General features: G+C 36.4%; 1 protein-coding gene across 1 annotated transcript in view; it reads right to left on the bottom strand.

Moving 5' to 3' along the window:
- The window catches only part of LOC110098642 (mediator of RNA polymerase II transcription subunit 6), a 15,516-nt gene extending 10,682 nt beyond the window's left edge, over positions 1-4,834 (bottom strand). Inside the window, exons 1-3 of the mRNA XM_020825536.2 lie at positions 4,491-4,834; positions 4,224-4,398; positions 3,528-3,597 (exon numbers count right to left, since the gene is read on the bottom strand). Coding sequence (XP_020681195.1) covers positions 3,528-3,597; positions 4,224-4,398; positions 4,491-4,747 — 502 coding nt within the window. The 5' untranslated portion in view covers positions 4,748-4,834. The remainder of the gene's footprint in view (positions 1-3,527; positions 3,598-4,223; positions 4,399-4,490) is intronic.
- Between the last annotated feature and the right edge of the window lie 7,120 nt (positions 4,835-11,954).

Raw genomic sequence — 11,954 nt, forward strand, 5'->3', positions numbered from 1 at the left:
ATAAGTCAATGGATCAAGTTGGTATTAGAGCATCATTCCTTATTGATGGGACAAACAGAAAAAGGATATGCTTGTTTTTTTAGAATCACATCAAAAGCTATGAAAGAGAAAAGAGTGAGAAGGGAAAAAAAAGAGTCAATCAATGGCTAATGGCAGAATACCACCACTACGAGTTTGTGACTAGTGGCTAAGTCATATTCCTTCTTCTTCTTTCATGTCAAATGCAAATATGAATGAAGAGGATGACGGCCAGAATAAGGCCACCTCTCATTAAGGAAGTATGTGACCATAAGTGAAAGCCAAAGTGAAGATGCCTACATATGTTGATACAATTAATGTCAAGAAACTAGGTGTATAGATTGATCGGTTGGAAACTTACTTCACCTTATATGGTTATAACACTTATGACAAGGTTGCATTATCCAGAGTGAAGCCTAGTTTGGTAGAATGACTATCTAAAGAAGGATGGCCATCAAGAGGTGACTTGTGGGATATTCAAGCAACTAACATGCCAAAATTTCACCTAGCCGGGTAAATATAAGATTGATTGAATAAGTAGCACTATTTCAGATAATGCCAAAGATAATATGTGGATTACACCATAAAGTTCTAACCTTAGGCGGCCACTTTAGAAGTAACCCTTGGGAAAGTACAACCTTTGATGAGGTCACCCCATTGCTCCATTTCACAAATTGCAAATGGGTATAGCAACCTATGATGCACCGGCACATCTTCTCAAGCCACCATGCAATGTCTGACACATATCCGACACGACACGCGTCTGACATGCCTCCGACACGTGTTGGACACACCGAAAATGTGTCCGACTAAATAAAAAATTAAATAAAAATAGGAAAATTCCATCTTAAATATTTTATGAATTTTTTTTTAAAAATATAATTTCTTGTATTTAAAATTTTTATTTATTTAAAATATAAAACTAAATTTTTTATTTCTTATCCGCAATACCAAATCAATCGCCCGCACTCAAACCCCATTCATCAAATATTCTCATTTTCATTTCTCTTTGGCGGGTCACGACTTTGGTTTCACAACAATACCAGATGCCATCTCAATATCGACGTCTAACATCATTACAACATCGACGTCTAACATCATTACAACATCGACATTTCAAAACAACCTCAACATCAAAGTCTGACACTATCTTGATAGTGATACTCGACGCTAGCAATTTCTACACAACTTGACAACTTATCTTTATCCAGCATCATCTTAATATCGACGACCAATAAAATATTTGATCTTGACCTTGTCTAACTTTAGATATGACTTTACGCCCACCATTTGGCCTAAGTTTGAGCTTGAAATTGGTAGTGATGTAGCTAAAGCTAATGTAAGCCTAATGTCGGTGTACCATTTTGGTCTACTCATGTAGCTAGGGCCCTAGGCTAGTTGGTTAGCCAAGTCCAAAATATATAGAAGAGCATCCTGAATTAATTTATCAAATATAATTGATGCAACAACCCCACAATCACAACCACTATTATCATCCTAATGAAACTTTTACCACCATTCTCAAGATTCATAGAGATCTGATTAGCACCTAAATATCACCATGATTGCTATGAATCACAGGATCACCCAACATTAGGCTATTTCTCATTTAAGTCAAACTTATGTTTTAAGATATAATCCAAGATGTTGTATTCTCTTTCTCTTGATGTTTGCATTTACCCATCAATTTGATGATGATTGGTTCCATCATAAGAAGTATATCATCTGCAATTCAATGTGCCACAATCTTGCTCGAATCCCCTTTGAGGTGAGAAAACCCCAAAATTAGGGAGAAATCCCCGGAAATTCCCCCGCCTACATGCTGCCCAGATTTCTGGACTGATCTCACCCACAAGCCTAAGGTTGGAACCCATGGTAGTTGCTGTCCAGAATGTGCCAAGCGATAGAAGTTGCTGTCCAACAGCTTCTGTTTAAACACTTTAAGGGAATTAGGCCTTAATTCCCTCCCTTCTCTCCACCGGAAAATTCCCACGGGCAGTGTTCATTTTGGGAAGATTCGAAGAGCAAATCTGAACGCCTCTCAGCATTCTTTGTGAAAATCTGAATTTCTCTCAGATTTTGAATAAAAATCTGAAATAATATTACAGATTTTGAAAGGAGTTTTGGAACTTCTTCCATATCCTTTCCCTAGCAAAGTTCATTTCCCGTTCTACATCAGTTGTTGTTGCCTGAACCCTTCGACACTCACGAAGAAAGAGGGTTTGAATATTTTGCTACTTCCGAACCCTTCGATTGGGTTGTCCTGCTTCTTCATTCGCCTGCTTTTGCCGCCCTCTCCTTAATTGCTAGTTACGACTCATGACACCCTCTTTGTCATCTCATTCGACAAAGGCGTTAGATAGGAAGTCACAAAGTAGGGTCGCTGTAAGGTAATGATCTTTGATATGCCTTCTTCACCCTTTCATTATTTCTTCCTATGCCTACTTCCACCGAATGTAACAAGAGCTCTCCCCATCATCCAAGGTCATGACTCACTCTTCCTATCAGATAGGAAGTTATGCATCACTTTGGTTGTCTTTTAATATTATGATAGTTTATCTTTCAGTTTAATGATAGTTCATATTAATACCTATTTTTTATAATTATTTCATATTTTGCATCATGTTTAAAATGACATGCGTCGTACTATATGGTATGATATGGCTCTACGACATACTGCGCCATGGTGCGCCATTTGTCGTTGACAAATGTGACATTACCACACCCTCATTAGGTTAATAATTAATATTGATTCAGTTCAACAGTTGATTCTAGTTCGACTTGTTTGGTAAGAAAATGAATTGAACTTAAACAAAATTTATAAACTCATTAACTACATAACTACATTAGTCAATCAAGTAATGATATTATCAATGCAAATGGTAATCAACTTGGTTTTTTGTTTGTTTTAAACTCAGCATTTAATGAGCCAAGCTTGAACAAGAAATTTTGAATTTTAAAAAACTTGAGTTAGGCTCATGTATTGAATTGATTATTAAGGAATTGATTTGAAAAATACAAAAGCTACATCAAATCCCAAACTAAAACCCTTTAAACAATTTGGGCAATACACCAAAAACAAATTTAAAATCATAAACATGAAATATGAATAAAAAATGGAAGAAATATGAAACTTTTGCATCTATGGTTGATTATCACCAGGTCTAAGTTGTGCCAAAACATGAAGTATTGACCATTACCCTTTCAAATCCATAAACTTGGGAAATGTCAATTAACAAAACTATAAGAGGATGCACCAATGGGATTTTGGTACAATGCAAAATCAATGCATGTAAAATAACCGGATAACCCCTGCAAAGTAAACGCAATAACAGCAGGTTTGTTAAAAAAATTGAACCACGAAGTGAAGTTAGTTTGTTTTGCACCACTAACTTTACTTCAACCAGAAAAAGGAAAATTATTGCAGGTAAATACTTTTTTTTAGGTCAAGTTATCAGCAAACCAAATGGTAACTGTAACAATCAACATGTTTTTCTTTTAAAATATACCATATCCAATCTTCTCTAACTTTGAGGCTGCTATGCTGAAAGCTTTTGACATGTGATAAATAGATCTCCCCTGTAACAAGTTATAGATGTAAATTATACTATACCAAAAGGATAAGCATTAAGTTTGAAATAAAGTCAATGATAAAATACATCTATTAAAAATAGTTTTCAATATTGATAACCAGGAGCATTTCCTTTACTTTTAGTTCCGGAGGCTAAGAAAACGCTAAGCCAAAAAATGGATTTAAGAAGAACAATGATTAAACGAGCAAGATCATGAAGTTATTGAGAAAATGTGGAATGTCAGATCAGAAGATTAAGCGCAGCTCGCCACAATTATGTCAAAAAACATTTTATAGTCTCAAGAAAACATAGTTTTCATGACTCACTATTCCCATATACAAAAGGAAACCGACTACCTTGTTAATAGGAAAAGAAAAATCAGGAATACGAGTGAATCTGCAATGAAAGAACATGATAAAGTTCCATGGGAGAATCAGGCAAGAAAGCCAGCGCCATTTAACATACATTTCTAGGAAGCAGCCTCCATCTTTTTTATCAAAACTAGAATAAAAATAAGATTTTGAACAACAAAAATGGAGAAGATAAAAATAGTTCAACAACACGCGATAACACTAGTTAGTGACCTATCCACTTAATAAAAAATTCCAAAAGCTTACAATGCGAGCAGCTTACAATGCGAGCAGCGAAGACATTGCTGAGCTGAGGAGCTTGGTAGATCGAACCGTCAAGAATATAATAAGTCAGCATAGCCGTGGTTTTCTCAGGGCTGTCTCTCTTCACCTTCCGAATCACAAATAAATGGGGCTCCATCACCTCGCTCAGCATGTACTCGTTTCCCGTCATCTTCCTAAACGTCATTACCTGGACAGCAATAACAAAAAAGGAAGCAAAAATACGAACCGATTTAGGATTTCACGAATAAAGAAGTTGAGTGCGCACGAAAGGTGTGACGAGTCAAGTGGATGGATGGATCGAGAGCGTAGCTGCTCATTGTTGCAGCTCCAATCGTAGAAGGGGGAAAGTGCGAAGTAGTCGAAAACGAGATTGCGATCGAGAGGGTAGGTGTTTAGCCAGAGCTGATCCCGAAAGCAGATCCCTGTCATGTCGGTCCCAGGCAGCGGAGGCATCGCAGCGGCTCCTTCTAGGCTTGGGTTCCCTCCCGTCGTCCCTGCAGGAAGAAGCGGTGACGCGGCCATGTCTCTTCCCGCCAGTTACGCGTTCTCTCGGCCGGCTACGGGCAGAAATTCCAGCAGCAATAGGATGTTTTGGTCGAAATTAAATAGGAAAATTTTAGGGTTAGTTGTATTTAAAGGGGGAATAGACGTTAAATGTCTCATAATTGTAATCAGATTTTAACAATGTTGGGACAAATTCATTTTTTTAAGATATATTTGTGTCTAAAAAGTAGCCCTCAAAATTTTGGAAAATTATTAGGTTCGACTATTAGATCTAGGAATAGGTACAGATATCTAATAAAAAGTTGTCACATGGACTGCGCTTTGACTGTGTTTTAATTGTGCTTCGACTGCGCTTTGATTGCGCTTTTGACTGTGCTTTACTTGCGCTTCGTGCTTGACTTAAAATTTCGCGGACACGTGTACATTCCACCCTTCAAATTTTTAGTGGATGTCCGAATGTATCTCTACGTCTTGTGTCCTTACCTAATAATTTTCCCAAAATTTTAGGGTTAGTTGGGACAAATTCATCAGAATTCAAGTTGGATGGTTGAAATGTTAGAATGCATCGGGTTTGTTGTGTGATAAAAAAGTACCCCTCAAATTTAAGGGAAAATTCTATAAGATGATGGTGAGGTCTGCAATGCTTTATGGTGCTGAATGTTGGCAATTAAAAGAGAACCGTAATACTAAGTTAAGTGTGGCAGAGATGAGAATGCTCAGGTAGATGATTGGTTTTACCCTTAGAGATAGGATACAAAGCAAAGATAATTTTATCTGAAAGCAACTTTTGAGCATATTTTTCTAAGAAAATAAATAATGTGGATATTTGATTAACGATGTGTATCATGAAACACCTAAACTCTATGGATTTAAATTCAAATACCGACTCAAATTTTCTAGCGCTTAACAAATGTTTAAAAAAATAGTAAAAATATTTTGCTCTAAATAGTCCATCCAAAGCCTTCAAATATGTGTTAAAACCAACAAAGGAGAAGAAAAAAAAGCTTAAGTACTTACCATTTTAAGTTAGGACCAATATGCAGACAATAACAACCTAATTAAAAATCTTATATCTAATGATGAATTTGAAGAGAACTACACCGTTACATTCCATAGAGTTTATGCTAGATTAAAAAATGTTAATGTTCTTCTAAACAAGTAAAAGACTTGGCATTACCAAATTGTTTATTTTTAATAAAGTTTATAAATATTAAAGCATCCATCTCAATTCAAATATTATGATGAACAAAAGCATAACAAATTTTTAAATCCATATTAATAGCCATAACCTTTATAATAGAAGTTGAATTAGTAGTGAAAGGTGAATCAAATGATAAAATAACACTACCCTACTAGTAATCTTTGAAAATATCACCTCCATCAATATAAGGCTTCATTTGAGACATTTCTTATTGCTTTATAAAGCAATTTTTTGATGTAGCGGATCGTCGGAAGAATCGACCTGCAAGAAGGATTTGATCCCAATCAAGGAAAAATGGCAAACACAAAGCTTCAAAGCTTTAAGAGAGAGTAATATTCATTCAATAATATTCCAATCCCTTACATTAGCTAACTATTTATAGAGCAAAATAGAACTATCTAGAGCATGAAATGTATGCTAGTCCTTAAGCTTAATAATAGCTATGATGTTCCTACATCATTCTCCCATTGTGTCAAAAAGCTCGACTCCGTCGAGGCACGTTATTAGAAGGGAGGTAAGTGTAGCAAACAGATTCCTGGATCGAAGACTTTGAATACAGACTTTAAAATTACCACATGAAGAGACTTCCCCCAATCCGAGTGAGGAGGTTCAACTTTGGAATCCTTGAATTGAACTAGCATTTCAATTTGCCAATTGGTTGGTGAATATGATTTCTTGGCACAGAACCAATCCCTCGTGAAATCAACGGCAAAAAAAAGATCACTATAAGGATATAAATTAGCAAATTTTTCCCAAACTCCACAAGATAGAGAAGCGAGTACATTTTCCCATTTAGTTTTGTTCCGTTCCTCCTCTTCATCCCACATGTCATCTAGCACAAGTAAGAACCCTTTTGATATTATCTCAGATTTAAGATTCTTTTGAAATGCATAAAGTGTATCCAAAGGAGGTCTACTCATTTTAAGAGAATTCAACATATCTGCAATGATTTTGTCCACATCAAAGTTGTTGAATACACAAGCCCACATTTTAAGATCAAATTCCTTTATCATTTCATCTTCATACACCTGTTGCAAGAGAGTTTTCTTTCCCATAACACCATGCCCCACTATAGCTAGAAGAGAAATGCTTATGTACAAATCAGTTCCAGGACGCTCATTTGATGGGTTCCTTAACCACTGCATAACAAACTCCTTGTCCTTGCCTCCACCGATGAGATCATTTCTAGGCAAGGATCTAGCTTCACATGCTTTATACAACTCATGCTGCTGCTCCTGCTTTGTGCTTTCTAATAGATGAAGAGAAGAACTAATCTCAACTGGAACTTTATCAAATTTTTGCACAACCTCATTGGGATCGTAACCCTCAGTGACATTACATACCTCCATATTATTTCTATTCATTTCGGCAATGCTAAAGGTATGAAAACCATTACATACCTCCATAAAATGTGCCTCATAAAGATAAGATTCCAGAAAATTGATGATAAAGAACCTTCTCCCATTCAGTGCTTGTTCTACTATGAGGCCATCAAAATTTTCCTCTATATGCTCTGTTGTGATCGATCTATCCTGCTCTCTAAAACGTGTGGGATCGATATAGTTGATTGGCGGAAATTCCTTGAGCTTTGCGATGATGGCAGGATTCACTCCAGCCAACAATTCTCTGGTAAGTTCTTCATCAGCCTTCCATATCCACTTATCATATGGAATCAAGTTCTAATAATGATTACTATTCAGAAGTATTCTTTGGAAAATTGCTCCAGCTTTGCATAAGCTACTAATAAGGGCGTTGATACGGTGATCATTGCAAAACACCTCCCAGAACTTTGCTCAAATCTGATTGTCGTACTGGCCGCCCTGAGCATGAGGAATTTCGCACATCTTCGTAGATTGGTGGTGAGGGTTTGTATCTCTGTCTTCACATGGTCTTGGAGGCTGCTGGGCTGATTCATACCCAGCGAGACATTCTCGCTTGGCACTAGGTCTGCTGGACAAAGCCAGAATGTCTATACCATCCTTCTCTTCTCCCTCAGGGGAAGAATCGTGTTGGAGCGGATCTAGAGGCGAAAGGGGCCTGGCGAATCGTTCTTCCTTGACAATTTTAATATTCGCTGCAAAATCTTGCTAGAGGGGAAACGTAGCGGCCAGAACTGAAGGCGCAAGCGGGGTTGGGCGTGATGGAGGTGTCTCTCGCTATCTGGTCGGGATCTCTATGGTCGCAGGCTAATCAGATCGAGAGCTCTGTGTTCGTGGGCGAATCTGATCGGGCAAATCTGATCGAGAGCTCTGTGTTTACGGGTTGGAAACGTAAGGTGGGGGTCGTGCTGGAATGTCCGGGCTAGATTTAAGTGCGGTCATCTACGGTGGTGGATGATGCTGGAACGGATACGAATCGTCGAAGACAGCGCCGGGATGGTTTCCAACTGCGCGATCGAGCTGAGGATGTCGCCATCACAGCGGAAGCTCGAGCTGCGGATACTCCGGTGGCGGATCGCGCCATCGGAGAGGGAGTTCGAGCGGAGGGTAGCCGCCAACCATAATGGATTGATTTCAGAACCCTTTGCGGGAAGCGGAGGAGAAGAGAGAAGGCGAAGACGAATACCTCGGTATGGTTGCCGACGACATTTGCATTCTCTTATTGCCTGAAGGTTTTGGTCTATTCAATCCTGATAGAAGGCTATGCTGCTTAGTGCATCGTCGATATCTCTCCTTCGTTGGTGTCGATAGTCGTCTACCAGCGTTCTTATTCTTCGACTTTGATCGCCGTAGACAGCCGACCTTCTTCTGCTGCAGTCCATCCATCTTCGCAAGCTCCAGGCTCTGATACCAACTGATGTAGTGGATCGTCGGAAGAATCGACCTGTAAGAAGGATTTGATCCCAATTAAGAGAAAATGGCAAACACAAAGCTTCAAAGCTTTAAGAGAGAGTAATATTCATTCAATAATATCTCAATCCCTTACATTAGCTAACTATTTATAGAGCAAAATCGAACTATTTAGAGCATGAGAGGTATGCTAGTCCTTAAGCTTAATAATAGCTATGATGTTCCTACATCATTTTTTAGTGCAAAAATTAATAATTCAAAAAATTTTGTACTAAAAAGCTGTTTTAGAAATCAATAAAAAAGCTGTCCCAAAACAAAATCCAAATCTTTATAACTCCAATAGCAAGCTTCCTCCAATAAATGACATGTTTAGAAAAGTAACAACACTTGGGGACTTGCAAACCAAGAAAAAAGCCAGAGTAAACAAAACCTTTAATATTTTTAGATGATTTGAGATAAGCAAGATTAATCTAATTAATCTTATGGTATACACTATTTGTTACTCTAATATGATATATCTTAGATTAATGATGCTCAACTCTTCTATGTTCCAACCATAAGAACAACAAGAGAAGAATGAGAACAAAATAATTCTATGCTTTTCATTACTCCATCATATCACAACAATCAACCGTGTAAAATGCCAAAAAAAAAAAAGAAACGAAAGATAAAATTGTCATAAAATCATAACTAGACTTTCATAACAATAGGGCCATTAATAATACATTGTTTAAGGTCTCAATATGGGCAAATTATTACGTCCGGTGCCCAGATTCGTCCGAACACCAATCCAAACGTGCAACGTCACCAAAATACACCGGGACCCAGTGTATTCAGGTGACGTGACGCGTCTGAATTTGGTGTCCGAATGTCCGGTGACCAGACATAATAATTTGCCCTCAATATGGCACCAACAGTGGAATTTGGAGCCCATATTAATATCCCTTTTTTGTAACAAAGTATTAATGGGAATGAAGCCTTTAAGCACCTTTTTATAAAATATACTAGAAAGTTGTTTTAAGAAGTAATAAGAAAGTCATCCCAAACGAAGCATTAATTTCACCCCCAACTTCCTTAGAAATATAGGTTATTGATGAAGATTTGTTAAACAAAATGCAGCCATTTTGAGAATAATTAAAATAAATCTTCTTTATAATACCAACTAATGATGGTGGACTAAAACAAAGAAGTTTTCCAATCTTCCAATCATAGCCCAAAAAGATTTCTTGAACTTTCATATCACTTAAGATATAAGAATTATATACGGCATAAGATAAAATAAAATCTTAATTAGTAATAAGTACCTTTTACAAAGATCCCAATGAATAAATTTCAGACAATTTTTTAGAAGGAATACAATAAATAATTTAATATGTCAAAAGAAATGGTAGCAAGTTGGAACATGCAAGTAATCATCTCAACAACTTATAGCTCTATACAAGTTGCTTCACTGCTGTCAAACTCTTTAATTAAAGAACTTCAACACTCTACACAGCTAAAATTAAGTGGCAATCCTCTACAAGCAATGATATAATAGAACTTAACTCAAAGCTTGCATGATGTGGCCACTCTATGCAAAGAAGCAGTATCATACAAAATAATAAAGCTCACACAATACTTAAAAAAAAAAAACAAAAATCTTTATATTTCACAAACAACATTTAATTTCATGGTTTGGTCTTCTAAGCTCAATTAAATTGAAAAAATGGGCCTCTAAATTAATATATCAATAGTAAATTTTAAATTTCTCACCGCATTCTAATTTAATTAAAAATATTTTATAGATCAAAATATGAAGATATCTCATTAATTTAATGTGAGTGTAAAAACCGAAAAATGTCATTTTAGACCTCGCACGCTTTTCGATGCATCATGAGGAGATTTAAGTGAAAAATTCAAAGCTAACGGATTTCGATGGAAATAATTTTATCAAATTTTGCACAAAATTCTGAGCGATTTAATATACAAAACATATATCTAATTTTGCTTATTTTAGAAATTAAAATTTATAGAAATCTCATAAAACCTAGATTACCCCTACTGTTAATTCAAGCATGGGTGGATTAAGTGAGGGAAAATTGGTCCTTTGTCTTTTCTCTTATCCCGCCTACTCATAAGGGGACCGAAACTTATTCGGTCCCCACTTGTTTGGTTCGGCCGAAACCCGAATCGAGCGGAAGCAAGGAGAAGAGGCACGCGGAAGGGGCGATGGGGAGGCTTCAGCGATGGTGGTAGGGCGGTTTTTTGGCGAGGTTCTTGGAGGGAAATTGTAGGGGAAAGCCTAAGGAGCACTAAGGTATATTTATAAACCTAGAAATCTTTATATTTTCCTTGGATTTTTTAGATGAAGAATTTAGGGTTTGACAAATTTCTCTTTTCTTTAGGAAATGTATAGGGAACGGTTAGAAGATAAATTTATGCATGAAAATGAGGTTTTTCTTAAAAACTGTTGAGATGAAAAAATTAGGGTTTTTCCTTAATGTTTGAAATTTTGAAAGTGCTTTTATAAATATAGCTCCTAAGGGTCCTAAGAGGGGTTTTAAGGGTATAAATTGGGTTTTTTCTCACAAAATGATATTTTCCTAATTTTTGAAATTTATAAATCTAAAAATATAAATTATTTTAAATTAGATTAGGTTAAGGAAAAAGTGTTAATTTGGATGAATATGTAATTATACAAAATTATGAATTTTTAGAATATATACTTGATTTATGTGATCATCTGGAGAGAGGGGGAGGGAGCATGGACGGAGGGCCCCCCTAAAAAATTTGAAATTTTTATATTTTAATCTCATGACAAAATCAAGTTGGAAACTTCAAAAATTAAATCAGAGACCATCTGAACTCCGATTTCAGTAAACTTATAGTCGAACTGAACATCTCGAATATATGAACCTAACGACACCAAATTCAACTCAATTTGAAGCCAAATGACTCCAAATCAAAGACCCGAAGCATATTTGGAAGGTTCAAACCATAATTTGGATTAACAAATGGTTTCCAAACATGACATGCTTATAGTCAAATCGAGCGGCTAGACAAGACAAATCCAACGAGCCTAAGATCGCCAAATTCTGATATCACTAAGACATTTAAATGCCCAATAAATGGTCCATGATCAAGAAATTTAACATCGATCATCCATTTAAATCACCCCATATTTAATTTCCTATTCATTTACATTTTTTTTCTTGATTGATATTAGCTTATTCCTATATTGATTCGATCTTAAAGA

Source organism: Dendrobium catenatum, unplaced genomic scaffold, assembly GCF_001605985.2.
Source record: "Dendrobium catenatum unplaced genomic scaffold, ASM160598v2 fragScaff_scaffold_1089, whole genome shotgun sequence".
Taxonomy (NCBI): domain Eukaryota; kingdom Viridiplantae; phylum Streptophyta; class Magnoliopsida; order Asparagales; family Orchidaceae; genus Dendrobium; species Dendrobium catenatum.